This window comes from Hyperoodon ampullatus, assembly GCF_949752795.1.
Source record: "Hyperoodon ampullatus genome assembly, chromosome: 10".
Lineage (NCBI taxonomy): Eukaryota > Metazoa > Chordata > Mammalia > Artiodactyla > Ziphiidae > Hyperoodon > Hyperoodon ampullatus.
Genome location: NC_136923.1, coordinates 62,012,740 through 62,028,929, shown reverse-complemented (window position 1 = coordinate 62,028,929; position 16,190 = coordinate 62,012,740). Strand labels below are relative to the sequence as shown.

General features: G+C 44.2%; 2 protein-coding genes across 2 annotated transcripts in view; both read left to right on the top strand.

Moving 5' to 3' along the window:
* Window positions 1–3,904, top strand: part of LOC307059543 (E3 SUMO-protein ligase ZNF451-like) — a gene marked incomplete at its 3' end in the record, with an annotated part of 87,670 nt that extends 83,766 nt beyond the window's left edge. Inside the window, exons 15-16 of the mRNA XM_079713604.1 lie at window positions 500–567; window positions 3,801–3,904. Of these exons, the coding sequence (XP_079569730.1) occupies window positions 500–546 (47 nt within the window). The remainder of the gene's footprint in view (window positions 1–499; window positions 568–3,800) is intronic.
* Window positions 3,905–4,722: 818 nt separating this feature from the next.
* BAG2 (BAG cochaperone 2) lies at window positions 4,723–15,768 on the top strand (the record flags this gene model as incomplete). Its single annotated transcript, XM_079713406.1, has 3 exons — window positions 4,723–4,835; window positions 13,798–13,907; window positions 15,356–15,768. The coding sequence occupies 3 exons, from the start codon at window positions 4,723–4,725 to the stop codon at window positions 15,766–15,768; spliced, it is 636 nt and encodes a 211-aa protein (XP_079569532.1).
* Window positions 15,769–16,190: the final 422 nt, after the last annotated feature.

Below are 16,190 nucleotides of genomic sequence, written 5' to 3'. Positions count from 1 at the left end.
GCTTCTCAGAGGACATTATATAGCCATGAGTTTGACTCTTTGCCTTAGATACTAGAAAGCTTAAAACTAAAATTTTAATAGCCTTTGAGATTTTGCCATTTCATGGTTTTGGCTTTCTATTTCTGCTTTAAGTCTTATATGCATTACTTCAAATCTTTTTGGAAATACATACTCATTTTCCACGTTGAGTCTGGTGATTACCTGTTAGTGATTCTAGAAGTTTGTTGACTTTCTATGTCCCTCAATGGAAATTACTTACAAGTTTCTTAGCATAATTAAGCTCAGATATATTATAATTCAGTTTGAGATTATATTCAGATTCTCATATGTCAAAATAGTCATATTTTATGATGAAGAAACTGCCAAGTTACCCTCAGTTTCTCCAATTTGTATTTCCTTTCCTTCCTGAAAATATAGATGTAGTTGATGAGACTTACATAAAACACATCTTTATTAGTTTTCTGCCCTAAATATCAAAATTCTATGTTTTTTAATGCAGATGTGGAATTAGAAGAAGCGATTAGAAGAAGTCTTGAGGAAATGTAATTAAAGATATTACCACACAGCGTAAGTGGCCTTGAAGAGACTCAGGATAATGAATTCTTGAGTTTGTTTTCTAAAGGAGATCAGAAATCTACCAGTACAAATGTACTTGAAAACTTTTTTTTGCTTTCATATGTTCAAAATCTGATATTGCTTTGTATTTTTGTGCTATTTTGCAAAAATGTATAGAGGAATAGAATACATGTTAATGCAAGTACAAATCATGTATTCTAATATAGGTATCATGTTTCCCAGTTAACTTTGAATTCATATATTTAGGTTACAAAAATTAAAAATTAGAAAAGCCCTTAACTATTGTTCATATGTTTCCCAAATAGAATTGGTTCTTTAATTTTATTTGTACTATACAGATGATTCTAGTTTATTTTTTTAGGAGTGAAAATGAATATAAATAAAGCTGTCATAGCTCACTTTTTCTGTAAATTCTACTTCTCATGTGGCACTAATATATAATACCTTTGAGATCTTTGTTTATGGTTATTGGGAGAGAGTAATGGAAACTGATCATGGAAAGGGATGAAAAATTTTATCAGCAATGTTCTTTGTGGGTTTCACTCATATGTATATCCCTGCTTTAATTAGAGCTGCATATTGCTGGAATAAAAAAATTTTTTTCTTTGAAAATAGTGAAAAGAAACTTTTGCCATTCCTTTTACCTGCTTAGACTTTTATGTGACTTGTATTATCTACTGTTTAAAGGGAATGATGTAAAAAATATTTGCATAGAATTAGGCATATTTTTAATAATATTAGTCCTTTTATATATATATTTGTGTAAACATACTATTCTTCAGAAAATAACGTTGAAAGTCTACTCAGGAGTAATCTTCCTTAACCCTTAAAAATTTTTATTTCATATGGAGGTATCTTCATTTTAGTTATTCATTAAAATGTCAGTTTCCTATAGTTGGTATTAAATATTTAATTTTTAAATGTTGAGGCCACATTGTGAATAATAAAAAATGTTACCTAATTAGGAGACTAAGAAGCAGCTTGTCATACAATCTTTGTGTATATGCTTCATGTTATTTGACCCAGAAATGTCATCCCTAAAAATTTCGAGTAGTAATTACTTACCAAACTTAAAATTTTCTGTAAATATAAATTTTTCTTTAAGACAGAAAAAAAATATATCATGGCTAGAACTTTGGTCTTTCTCTGTAACTAGATAGTTTAGCGTGAAATAGTATTACTATTTTTTTTTATTATTATCATATAGTCTTTTCAATCCACATTGGAAACCAATTTGTGTTTTTATTTCTTAAGCTGCCAGTTCTGTCCTACCTGCTTGCATTTTTTTTTAAGTACACATCATAGCTTGAGAATGTACTAGTCATTTTTCCAAAGTGACCACATTGTATTTTTAATTTGTTTGTTAGAGTAGTTAAGGCTTTGGGTGGTAGTCATGGAGCCGGACCTTAAAGACATCTGCAGGAGCTTGCTCAGTAGTGAGGAGCAGAAAGAGTGTTCCAGAAAGAAGAGCGGTCCAGCAGATGTAGGGAAGGTGCCACACACAGGTGGGATGCAGCCTGTGTTCTATTAGGACGCTTGTGTGGTGTCTGTGGTCAAGAGTAACCGAGGCTTTTCATATGACAGCAAAGGGATAATTCATCATGATCCTTTAAATAAGGTAACTGGGTTGTTTAATGTTTTAATTAATAATTGTCACTGATTCTATTTCTACTTATTAAGCAATTAAAAATCACTTTTAAATTACTTCATAATTTGAAGTTAATTTAGACACAAGGAGGAGAGGTAGTCTGGATGTTACAGAAAGTTATGGGGAATATTATCAAGAGTAAATGTTTCTAACATTGACAGTGATGCTTACCTGTTTGTTTTTATTCATTTTTTTATTTTATTGTGAGTTTTTCTTTTAAAAAGTTTTTATTGTGATTCCTTATTTTTATACCTGAATAACAACTTTTGTCGAAGCAATGATGGATAACATAATGTTTATTTTAAAAAGGATATGTAGATAATGTACTGATAGTATCTGGTTGGTGGTATCATTGTCTGTCTTAAATAAAAATATCTCAGTTAAGAAGCTTTTTTTTTTCTTTCTGGATGCTTGGTATCCTACCAGACCAGCCCTTTCTCCTACTCCTTGTCCCCCTGACGACCTGGCCCTCCACTCTGGCCTCTCCCAAGAACAAGGCACAGGGACTGTTCTGGACACCCTTGGGCAAGTGCAGCTGGGAGACTCAATCGGCTGGGCCTCAATTTAAAGAGCTTTTTTTTCCATCATTTTTTTCTTTTAGATTTCTTTGAAACAATTCATTTATTCATTCACTCACAAAGTATTTATTTAGTACTTACCGTGTGTCGGTGGCTGTTCTAAGCACTTGAGATACACCAGTGAGTGAAACAACGCCTACACTCCTCTCTGGAGCACAGCTAGGGGAGAGGTGACAAGATGGGGAAGGAAAACAGAGAAGAGGAAGATAGTATGGGGGTGGGGTGGGGCGGGAGTGCTTGCTATTTGTAATAGGGAGGTCAGAGTCCTTCTGGTGAACTTGAGCAAAGACCTGAAGGCGAGGGAGTGAGCCAAGCAATTGTGTATGGGGAGGAGCTGTAGGTGGAGGTGAAAAGTCTGGAAGTGAGCTTGAAACATCCATGGAAAAGCAAGAAGGCTAAAATAGGCGAGTGAGCAGGATGAGCTCGGAGAGCAGCAGGAGATGGAGTCCTCTGAGGCCTCTTCTGAAGACCTTGGCTTTTACCCATTTCACAAACGAGGGGCCGCTGAAGGTTTCTGAGAAGTGGTGTGATGCGCCTTATTTAGAAGGATGACTGTAGCTGCTGTGCTGAGCCTAGACATGAGAACAGAAGCAGGAAGACCAGGTGGGAGGGTATCGCGGTGATGCAGGAGAGAAGTGATGCTGGCCAAGACCTGAGTAGGGGAGTGGGGACAGGCAAGTGGGAGTGGGCCTGGGTGTTCTCTGAAGGTGGAGCCCATTGGGTCTAGGGTGTGAGAGAAAGAGCGTCCAGCACGTTTCCAAAGCTACGTGATAGACTTTCAGACCATTCACAAAATGTCTAAAGATTCCAGGTGTCACGATAGGACAAAACATTTAATGAGGTCAGATAATCTCCTACAGCAACAGTTTGTTAGTATTGAGTTCAGAGGAATTGGGATCCAGCCTTAAAGGCCTCACCTCTGTTCAAGTATTTCAATGGCTTTGATCTCAGATTAAAGGTTGTGATGCAGCTTTAAACTGTTATTATCTCCATTTCAGGTGTCCTGTACATTCTCATCCTTGGAGGCAGAGAGCTATAATGAGATGGGAGCAAAGCGCAAGTATTTAAGTCGATACATCTTTGTACTCCCAGCCCCATTCCACTCACCGACCTTTATAGTGTCTGACCAAGTGGTCTACTGCGTCTTCTCATAACTGGAGATTTAAATAAGTGGGGTGTGAAACGGCCTTAAATAATAATTATTTCACTCAAATTCCAACCAATAACTTTTTTTTAAACGTGTGAGTGCTTTACCAAAATTCCTTTCTTAATCATCTTTTCTTTTGGTACTTTATTTATTTTGGCTGCCCCCGGTCTTAGTTGCGGCAGGCGGGATCTTTCTTGCAGCATGCGGACTCTTAGTTGCGGCCTGCATGGGGATCTAATTACCCCACCAGGCGTCAAACCCCGGCCCCCTGCACTGGGATCACAGTCTTACCCACTGGACCACCAGGGAAGTCCCAACTGGTAACTTTTTAATAGAAAAGAAAGTCATTAAAAATGCCTTCATGAGAGCGCGTGTAAAAAAAAGAGGTTCAGCTTGCTCCGTACATCTATCAGCTTCAGTTGTGGCCTCCAGGCTCCTTGTTCTCATCTCGGGAAAGTGCCCAGGAGCCGCGGTTGCATGAAGGGCCCTTTCCACCCCAGCACAGCCCAAGCCCGCTCCCCTTGGAGCCCCTGCGGGGCGGGGCCGGGGGCGCGGGCTCCGCCTCGGGCGGTGTTCGGGGCGGAGACGCGTCCCCGCGCCCAGCAAGGCCTCCCCGCTGCGCCGCCCTCGAGGCCGCCCGCGCCGGACAGAGCAGCGGCCGGCTCTCGTGCCCCCGCGCCCGGTTCCCAGTTCCCCGGTTCGCGGGCGGCGCGTCAGAGGAGGCGGGTGGAGCGCGGGGAAGGCAGTGATCTCTGGCCGTCCGCCGGACGCCGATGGCTCAGGCGAAGATCAGCGCCAAGGCCAACGAGGGCCGCTTCTGCCGCTCCTCGTCCATGGCCGACCGCTCCAGCCGCCTGCTGGAGAGCCTGGACCAGCTGGAGCTCAGGTGCGCGGGCCGGCCCTCCGAGCCTGCGGAGGGCGCGCGGGGACCGAGAGCAGGGAGCGCGCGGGCAGCGGGGAGCGGCTGGCAGGGGAGCTGGGCAGCCCCGGGCCCCGCGGGGGGCCGCGCCGGGTCAGTGGGTCCCCTCACAGGAGCGGCCGTGTTCTGGGTCAGCGGCCCCGCACGCTCTGGCGGCCACGCTCCTTCGCGGCTCCAGACCCGAGCACCGGGAGCGTGAGAACCGAGAAGGGAAAGTTACGGGTACGTTACTCGACATGGGGGCTGTGACACTGGCCGTCCGCAGAGCTTCTGGAACGTTCCGTATGGGGGCCAGGTGTTTCCGGCCCAGTCTTTTCCCATAGTGTATTTTTAAGACAGGCGGCAGTTTAGTGGTCCCCGTTGTGAATGATCGATTTCTTTGCAAAATATAAAAATCCATCTGATCCCAGGACGGGAGAGGAGCAGGACCCGTGTCCTCTCCCCCTGCCACTTTCAGCCCGGGTGTGTGTGTGTGTGTGGGGGGTCTTCTCCAGGTCGCCGCTCACACCTTCCAAATGCTGGTCACTGGCCCAAGAACACGAGTCAGTTTTCCCTTCTTAACTAATGACGGTGTTATTAAGTAATCAGTGTGCCCATTGCGATAAACACGTGCAAGGTGAGAGCGTGAGTTGTTCCACTGGGGGAAGGTGGGGGGGCGGTCCCGGCGCTGAGGTCCCGGGAATGTGACTTTAGAGAAGGGCCCGTGCACTCAGGCGCGCATTTGGGTGACAGGTTACTGCTGACCAGGAGCAGATGTCTCCCTTAATAGTTTGAGTGTTTTTCTGAGTTTGGGAAGATGCAAGAATGTGTTCCTAAGATTTTTCCTGAAAATCTCTCTGAGTGCCTGTTCTGCCGGTTTTCCCAGAGAGAGCTCTGAGTACCTCATTCCTGCTCTTCTCCTGAATTCTTTCCAGGCTGTGCTGTCAATTCCTGTAGAACCGGGCACCACGGGCACTCCTTAGTGGCTGGCTTGTATGGAATTCCTAAATAATTTCTAAGAAATTTGGGAAATACTTTTTTTCCTTTAACAGTGAATGAAAACTTGAATGTACTTCCTATAACTGTTTATGTCACTGAAGTTACTGTGTAAGTTGTGTGCAAGTGTAGTTACAGGAAAATCATACTGAGGCGCCCACAACTCCCTGAAACCACAAGGAATTTTTCTCGCATAGTTTTCACCTGGTCCTGGGTGAGCAAGGGAGTACGTAAGACAAAAATTTTAAGAAGCATTGCATATATGTCTTTATCTCCCTGGATTAATATACCAAAACAAGGGGTCTGTTTGCCAATAAAGTACATTAATAACCAAGTGAATAATTTATTATCATTTATTAATATATATGTTTAAATTGTCATTTATTATTATATACGTGTTTATGATTATTATTATTATCATCATCATGGGAAGAAACGACGTCTTCTCAGAAAATAAGTTCTCCACCACCATGATTTCATAGAGAGTAATAGAGGGGTCCTGCTTGGAATGAGGCATGATGAAACAAGCTGGACCAGATGGAGCAAAACTAGAGCTCCTGAGTGTGCCTGGGAAGATTATGATTTCTTTTTATGTAGCAGCGAAACAAGTGCCTCAGCATCTCCTCCGGTCTTTAGAACTTTGAGGGCATGTTCTCAACCATTTCAGGGGTCTCTCTCCCCTAGTTAGAAAGAAGGGATGTTTTCTTAAAGGAACAGGTGGGATGCTGCCCCCTCCTTTCTTCAAGCTGATTCACTTTCCTCAAACTTGGTGCCTCACATAGGGTAGGTACAGAAGCAGTCAAGTACTCATCTTTAAAAGGAAGCCTCTGGTTTTGAATATTATTCTAATGCTTCATTAATGTAAAGTGAATTCTGATTACCATGTGCAAGTGATTAAATAATAACTTGCTGAATTAACCCTTGAGCTAAGAAAGATTAATATGTGTCTAATTGTTCATTTTAGGGCCTTTTCTAGTAATTTTAGACTTTTGTGAGCTTTGTTTCTTCCTTTAAAAAAAAAGTGATGCCGGGCTTCCCTGGTGGCTCAGTGGTTAAGAATCCGCCTGCCAATGCAGGGGACACGGGTTCGAGCCCTGGTCCAGGAAGATCCCACATACCGTGGAGCAGCTAAGCCTGTGTGCCACAACTACTGAAGCCCGTGCACCTACAGCCCATGCTCTGCAACAGGAGAAGCCACTGCAATGAGAAGCCCGTGCACCGCAAAGAAGAGTAGCCCCCGCTTGCCACAATTAGAGAAAGCCTGTGCACAGCAACAAAGACCCAAGGCAGCCAAATAAATAAATAAATAAATAAATAAATAAAATTAAAAAAAAAAGAAACTATTGATAGAATCATGCCTGTAAGATCAAGTTTAAAAAGAAAACGTGACATTCATGTGTCATCTTATCTAATAGTTTAATTTCATATTGAGGATGGCAGGGTACTAAGTAGGGTGAAAATTACAGGCTGTACCTGGAAGCTGGTGTTTACTGTTCCCCCACTGTACTAGTTTTGTCAATTGTGGCAGACCTTTTTCTATATGAAACTGAAAATAGAATTATGCTCAGTGCTTTATGACCTGCCTTGTAAACTGATGTCCATGGTGTTTAAAGTGCTTTCAGGTGTTTGGCAGCATCTGAGAAATCATTAAAGAAACTCCATTTGTTTCTAATATGTTAGCACGACACTAGCCTTTCTTTTTTGACGCCGGCTCACCTCCTTTTTTCCTTCCTCCTAAAAAGGTGATGCCTTTCTCTCCCGGTTTTCATGACCAATTCAAATGGTGTCTGATTTTTCCACTCGTCAGTGGCTCTAAACACTTTGCTTAGATTGTTACTAATTTAACAGTAATCATAATTCATAAATGATACCCACTAACAGTTATTTAGTTAATGAGCACTGACTCTGCAGGCCCCGTGCCTTTGTGGAAATTACCGTCACCTCTGTTCTTCAGGCAGGAAATTGAGGCTTGAGAAGTTAAATGACCCATCCAAGGTCACACAGCTGGAACCCAGGAAGACTGGCTATAGAGCTTAATACTTTATGCCTGAATTTTCTTAGAGTAAAGTATGTCATATTTCAAAAATGTAGGGATAGTATATGATTTTACTGAAAGAGGTGAAAATTCCACTTAGATTGGTGTCCCTGAGTCCATGATCTCAGGGACTATTGAACACCTGTTCTGTGCAGGGTGTAGAGTGGCCCCTGAAGGCTCTCGATGGTGGTGAAGATGCTTGGGACGTGGGGTGTGGAGAACAGCCGAGGGGAACGACAGGACTGGGAGACCAGCTGTTCACATGTCCCCAAACTCGTCCTATTGTGGCTCCCTCCCCCGCCATCAGCCAGTCACCATGGCTTCCATGGCAGCCAAGGAATGAAGGATGGGGCAAGGGCGGATGTGGTCATTTAGCTGACAGTTTCACTGCACCAACGTCCCAGGAGCCACAAGACAAGATGGCACCATAGTTAATATTGTATAAGAGCCTGTAATTTAAAAGATTACTTCTTGTAGACATTGTCATGTGAACCTTCCAAAACCCTCTGAGGCAGGAGGAGGACATATATTCCCTCCTTTAGAAGCGAGCGAATCCAGTCCAGAGGGACTGAGTGGCCGGTCTGAGGCCATCCTGCTCATGAGTAGCTCCTGACACTAAAGCCTAGACCCTTTTTTACACCAGAGTGTCTCAGTAGTGAATGTAATTTATCATTTTGGTGATGATTAGGGAGCCCTTCAAAATCTTAACCTTGCCTAAAATATAAGTGATCTTTGTAGTATGCTTTCGTATTCCCCTCTCCTCCCCTCCCGTCCCCTCCCCTCTCCTCTCCATGTTGGGTCTTCGTTGCTGTGCGCGGGCTTTCTCTGGTTGCGGCAAGTGGGGGCTACTCTTTGTTGCTGTGCGCGGGCTTCTTGTTGCGGTGGCTTCTCTAGTTGCGGAGCACAGGCTCTAGGCGCGCGGGCTCAATAGTTGTGGCTCGTGGGCTCTGGAGTGCAGGCTCAGTAGTTGTGGCGCCCGGGCTTAATTGTTCCGGGGCATGTGGGATCTTCCTGGACCAGGGCTCGAACCCGTGTCTCCTGCACTGGAGACCACTGCACCACCAGGGAAGTCCCTGTAGTATTCTTTTGATACAAGAATTTTGAATAAGAAACAGGACTATGATTTTAAGAACCTGTTTTAGAAGTAATTTCTTTGAAATAAGTCCATTTGCCATTTCCCCTTTTGATGAAAGCACAATTTCTTGTTACTTACAAGCCTGAGTTCATAATGGTAAGCATGTAATAACGACCAGGAAGCTAGCGTTCAAGGCACCAGTTCTGGGCATGGACTGCATGCAGTGGTCCCTCGGTGTCTGCAGGGATTGGTTCTAGGGCCCGTGGGGTACCAGAAGCCACAGATGCTCAAATCTTTTCTATAAAATGGTGTAGGAGTTGGCCATCCGTATCCATGGGTACTGCGTCTCTATTAACTCATAGCTTGTTTAGTCAATGCTGTCAGTCACTGTGTTAAACTCTTGACCTGCTTTACTTCATTCAGTCACACCCAGCATCTCATGATCCCCGTTTTGTAAATGAGGAAATTGAGGCAAAGAGAATGTTAAGTAACTACTCGAAGTCACTCAGCTGGTAAGTGGCAGCAGCGCTGGCTTGAGCGGCAGGACTGAGGCCCTTGCAGTCCCCGCACGTGGCACGGAGCACGTGCCGGGGTGGCTGGCCTGGGAGACCACCTCCCAGCACCTTGTCCCTTGGTCCCCAGGCTGCGATCTCTGGGCCCCGGGGACCAGCTGAGGATGCGTGCACTCCACATTTGTCCTCACGGGAACATTCTGAGCACAGGTTCTCTCTGTTAAAGCTTAGTTGTGATTTCATGCAGAGAGTTTTCCAGGAGCACAGCCCGGGCCAGCCTTGCCGTGAGGATCAGTTCTTTCCCAATTTGGACATGTAGCTCTTGCAGGATCTGCTGGTAAAAACAGAGCGGCCCGCCTCTGCCAAGGAGTGTTGTCAAGTGATGTGTTAAGAACGTGAAGGATAAAGTGAGATGGTCCAACACGCCTCTGAACAGAGTTCCAGGAGAAATCATAGAAGGGCAGGTGGGAAATATTTGAAGGTTTAATGGCTAACAGTTTTCTAGAACTAATGTAGACAAAAAGATGTGTATATGAATTGAATTTAAGGAGACCAATAGCTGATAAATATGACTTAAGCAAACTAAGTAGAGATGTAGGTTCAGCTTTTTAAAAGAAAAAACTAAGCATGTGATGTCCATACACTAGGCAGATGTAGTATTGACGGCCTCAAGGGAGGGGAAGGAGGAAGCTGCTAAGGAAACAGTTCCTGCCAGAAGGATTGGGTTTTGAAAAAGGATCACTCAGTAGACGTGGGCCAGGGATAAAGAATGTTCAGGAAGCAGGGGACAGAAGATGAAAGGGCCAAGATGCCAAAAAACCCCTGGGAATCTTTACATCCTGAAGAATGAAATTTTACCTTTGCTATGAAATGAGAAAGGTTTACATAAAATCATATATAAGAAGTTCTATAAAAGATGAAATCTGTTTTTCACAGGGAAAATGCCCTGGCAATTTCTAGCCTTGTGGGAAAAAAAATAAAAGTTCCATGTAATTGCCTCTATATTTGGTCTCATTTAATGACAAAATATCTTCTTTTTTTTTTTTTTTTTTTTTTGCGGTATGCGGGCCTCTGACTGTTGTGGCCTCTCCCATTGTGGAGCACAGGCTCCGGACGCGCAGGCGCAGTGGCCGTGGCTCACGGGCCTAGCCGCTCCGCGGCATGTGGGATCTTCCCGGACTGAGGCACGAACCCGTGTCCCCTGCATCGGCAAGCAGACTCTCAACCACTGCGCCACCAGGGAAGCCCCAAAATATCTTCTTTATATGACAGATTTATTATATTTTTTCTAGAGTGTCTCCTTTCAAACAATTTTCTTGTTAACTTCATGAACTTACTAGTATAAGTTATTATCATAAGTGGAGCATTCTTCTTTAGAGTAACAATTCTCTATCATCTTACATTTGAATATAAACTCAGGAGTGCTGGAAAATTAATCTCTTCTTTCAGCATCATCTCATTTACCAATCAAATGACTCATCTGTGCCATTTAAATACTAGAGTCACGTTTGTGTTTTTGCACAAATGTTTCATGTTAGTGACAACCTGACTGACCCCTTTTCATGTGTCCCAGGCCCTGAGAGTCTGCTCGTGTGAAATGTGTAAGCACATAGTGAATAGGGCTGGAAGGCAGCCTGATGCTGTGTGTTTACTGTTTTATAGAATGTTGGTTTTGATTGTGTTTTCCAGCCAAATTTGTCACATAAGATTCTTACGAGCTCTTTGCTTCTACTGGCTCTTATAAACACAGAATCCAACAATGTATTTAGTATCTTGAGAATCGAGACCCTGTGACTGTACAGTGTGTCGGTGCTATTTTGGGGGATAACAGGTGGGTGCCTGTAGAGGAAAAGGCGCGTGTGTGGTTGGGGTGAGGGCCTCCTCATGTGGCAGGAACACATGCTAGAACACGTGCCCAGGAAGACACGGGATTAGATCTCCTTGTGATCTGTGTTTCCAAGAGCATCTGAGTACTGGAGGTAGGTCTGTCACTGTTTATTTTGCAACACTTGGCAACTTATTTAGTTGTGGTGTAATAAAAAACAAGAAAGTGCCCTGGAAACAGCACTTTAAACACACAGGATTTTGTTTTCTTTCACTCTCGTAATTTCACAGCCTTGTTCTTTAGTCACTGGTTGTGTTTGTGTGTCTGTGTAGTAAGTGCATGTGTGTATAGTTGCAGGGTTATCAGGGCTTTACACCAAAAACCTACAGAAGCGTTCTCTTTAAATTCGGGAAAAGACAAAGATGCCCTCTCTTAGTGCCATTGTTGAATATCGCACAGGAGGACTTTAGTCAGTGCTATATAAGAAAGAAAAATAGGAGCTGATAGGATTGAAAAGGAAGAGATGAGAATTTTCATTTTTTGTAGATGAAATGATCATCAATCCAGAAGAATAGAAATTAAAAAACCATTAAAAATGAATAAGTGTAAATGAAGGTTGCCAGTTATGATGTGAACCTACCAAAAACAGCATTTCTCTAATCAACAATAGCCAACTATAAAATGTAGTATATATGTAAATATATTATTCACAATAGTAACAATATCCAAAATACTCAAAACACTTAGAAGAGTCTGTAAGACTACCATCAAGAATACTTCAAAACTCTAATAAAGAACGTAGAGGAGGGTCTGGATGAAGGAGACACCCTTAGAGGAACTGACAATGTTCTAAAGGTGTCTAATTTTTTCCAGTTTTTTGAGAAACCCAATAAACTTACTTTAGAGTTTATGGAGGAATAAAAGTCGAAATAGCTATGTTACTTTTAAAGATTAGAGGGCTGGGGACTTCCCTGGTGGTACAGTGGTTAAGAATCTGCCTGCCAATGCAGAGGACACGGGTTTGAGCCCTAGCCCGGGAAGATCCCATGTGCCGCGGAGCAACTAAGCCCGTGCACCACAACTACTGAGCCCGTGTGCCACAACTACTGAAGCCCGCGCGCCTGCAGCCTGTGCTCCGCAACAAGAGAAGCCACCGCAATGAGAAGCCTGTGCACCACAAGGAAGAGTAGCCCCCGCTCACCACAACTAGAGAAAGCCCATGCTCAGCGATGAAGACCCAATGCAGCCAAAAATAAATTTAAAAAAGATTAGAGGACTGGTCTACCAGATACTAAGGCATATCACAAACAAAGCTGGTGCTATTTTTAAGAAATGGGTGTTGGTGTAAGAACAGTCAAAATACTACTGGATGGAATAGAGATTTCAGAGGCAGAGAGTCTACAAATCATTGAGGGAAAGATGGATTTGGGGTGCACAGTGTTGGGGGAAATGGTTAAATCCTTACCTAACCATATACAGAGGTGGATTCTAGATGAATTAAGACATAAGTATGAGAAAAGTGAAACAATCAAGTTAATAGAAGGAGATGTAGGAAAGTATGTCCTGACCTAGGGATGGGAGGACCTGAAACAAAACTTCACAGCATGAGCCAAGGCAAAACAAAACCAAGAAAAGATGGATCTTTTTACTTTTCACTTCAGAATAAGGCTCTCTGTTCAGTGAAGGACCTCCCAGACACAGATCATATAGGGTAGGATGGGAGAAGATGGTCACAGTGTCTGTCACCAAATCACCAAGAGGACAGTAACCCCAGTTTAAAAAATAGGAAAAGGTTGTGAACAAGGTCACAAGGATACAAAGAGATGTCCAAAATTATTAGCAATGAAAGAAATGCAGATTAAGTACTGACATATCTATCACTTGTTAGCCTGGCAACAGATGGTTAGAAAGTTGGGAGATGCTGCGTGCTGGTAGGGCTGTCAGGACACAGGGACTCCTGGTCTGGCCATTCTGGAGAACAATGCAGGGTGGAGTCAGATGACAGTCCACACACCCTGTGTCTCAGCAGTTCCACGCTGGGATGGATCCTCTCATCAGGGCCATAAGGGGAAGGGTACTCGTGGATGGGTTGTGAGCAGAAGCTGGGGGACAGGGCGTGTCTCTGCTGGGCCAGGGAGGGCAGATCAGGTGAGGGACACGGGAACCTGGTGATTCTTAATAAAGTATGCTGCTGAGTGAAGAAAGAAACGGTGAGATATAAGTAAATTGAAAATAGACAAGTACATGAGTACAGATTTTTTTTGTAAAAACGAATACAAATCAATAAACACTGAATAGAATGAGTGCCCTGAGAGCGGGGAGGAAACTGGGAACCACAGGGCAAGTGGATTAAAAAGAAAACAATTACAGAATAAAAAATAAAAAGGAGTAAGGAGTTTTGGGGAAGTGTTCCTAATCGTCGTTACACCTGAGCTGGACTGAGCAGTGGAGAGATGAGGAAGACGCGGCTTCCCTCCAGTAACTGTCCTGTCCCCCGCACTCTGCAGGGTGGAGGCTCTTCGGGAAGCGGCCACGGCTGTGGAGCAGGAGAAGGAGGTCCTCCTGGAGATGATCCACAGCATCCAGAACAGCCAGGACATGCGGCAGATCAGCGACGGTGAGGGCCCCTCCAGGGGCCGGGGGGGCGGCAGGGGTGCCGCAGAGCCGCTCCTCCAGCCCAGCAGAGACGGGCCGGGCAGGATGTGACAGCAGAGGAAACGGGCACAAGGTCGGCAGCAGAGAAGACAAAAGGAGATGAATGGAGGTGTAACGTACAGAGGGGAAGGGGAGAAAGGCAGAGAAAACAGATTATGGACCCACTGAACCCCGTTCCACAGGAGGGCCAGGTGGCCTGTGATGCTCTGCACCAGTGGGCAGTGCTCCTCCTAACCGGGCTCCCCTGGGGCTGCACAGGACCGGCCTGTGGGCCTAGCAGCTGGTGTGGTTAAGTGTGCATCCCGGCCAGACCCACACTGTCAGTCACACATCCTCAGAGGGGTCAAGATCTAGTCTGTCTCTTCACTGTCCTGGCCATAGAGCAGTGAATTGGGAAGGAGGTTACAGAGCAGGACAGGTTGCTGATTTCCATATAAATAGTGAAATGATAACCCAGCACCCTCTTCATGCTGGCCAAGGCTCAGACTACTGGCCTAAATTAGTCTGGAGGGGATGAAGTCAGTGCCTCATTTTGAGGCCAGCTTTTCCTCCCGTGTCATGGCTTTTTTCAGCCAGAATCGGGGCATTGTATTCTGATACACACACAGAATGTGAGGCCCCAAAATATGCCTCTCTGGCCTAAGGATTATTCCGAACTATTTTTGAGAAACTGCAGACACAGGAGGAGGAGCTCTGAAAACAGTAGAAGTCACTGTTTTGTAAGGGAAATTTACATTTTGTAAAGGAAATCATTTGTAAGGGTGTCTCCCTTTCTTCCAGGAAGAGGAGGATGACTAAATTACAAGAAGCTTTCGCCAGTGGAGAAGGCACCTACTGAATCTACATAAGAACCCTACCTTTGTCTATCGTGCCTTTTCTGGGAACCTCCAGAACTTGCCTCCCTCCCTCCTCACCTTCTCTAGCTGAGGGTATTTTGGGTGGAGGCTGGGCCATCTCAGGGAGTTACTCAGTTTCCCTGGGGATCTCCCATGTATATACATGGGGTATACATGTCAATAAGCTTCTGGGTTTTTTTCTTGTTAATCTGTCTTATTACAGGAGGGTCTCAGCCAAAAGCTCAGAAAGGTAAAGGGAAAGTTATCTCCCTCCTCTAATGCACATCCTCATGTAGCTCCAGGGCATCCAGTCTCCTGCTCTAACCAGCACAAAGCCCCAGGTACAGACGCACACCTGCCCCAGCTTCTGCAGATGTGACAACGGCAGAGTTATCTGGCGTCCAATCTGATACTCTTTATAAATTAATCTTATTGCTGTAGTTTTAACTTGTATCTTTAAGAAATTCATAGGTGCTCACAGGATAGATTCAGCCACACAAAAATGCCTTAGTGTTCTTGACATAGATGCGTGTATGTCTCATATTGATTGATATTTCAAACTTTTCATGATTAGGAGAAAGAGAAGAATTAAATCTGACTGCAAACCGTCTGATGGGACGAACCCTGACTGTGGAAGTTTCAGTAGAAACAATTAGGAACGCCCAGCAGCAGGAGTCCCTCAAGCACGCCACCAGGGTCATTGATGAGGTGGTCAGTAAGTTTCTGGATGATCTGGGAAATGCCAAGAGTCACCTGATGTCGCTGTACAGCGCGTGTTCCTCTGAGGTGCCTGCGGGGCCGGTGGATCAGAAGTTCCAGTCCATCGTGATCGGCTGTGCTCTCGAGGATCAGAAGAAAATTAAGAGAAGACTAGAGACCCTGCTTAGGAACATTGAAAACTCTGACAAGGCCATCAAGCTGCTGGAGCATTCTAAAGGGGCTGCTTCCAAAACCCTGCTACAAAACACTGAAAGCAGATTCAACTAGTGTTCCAACCTAAGAGCCCTTATAAATAATCACATAAAAATGATAACGTACTATCTTAAGTGATAACTAGTTCTGTTTGTTAGACATAACAACTCATTTGATACTGATAGTTGTTTCCGATGAGGAAAATATCTCAGTGTTGTTAGTTTGTGAATAACAATTAAAACTAGAAATATTTTGATTACCTTTCTAGAAGTTTTTAGATTGAATTCTTGTACTAGGATCTAGCACCTCGTATATATATCTATATCTATATTTTACTATTCTGTGGATGAACACTTAATATGTGGGGGAAGTAAGTGCTCAGCTAGGGGTAAAAGCATTATGGTTCTCTCCTGGGCTTTGTCTGCAAAGACACACGGGCACACACTGACCAAGCATCTGCTGTGAGCCAAGCAGTGAGCTTGGAATTATGGAAGGGA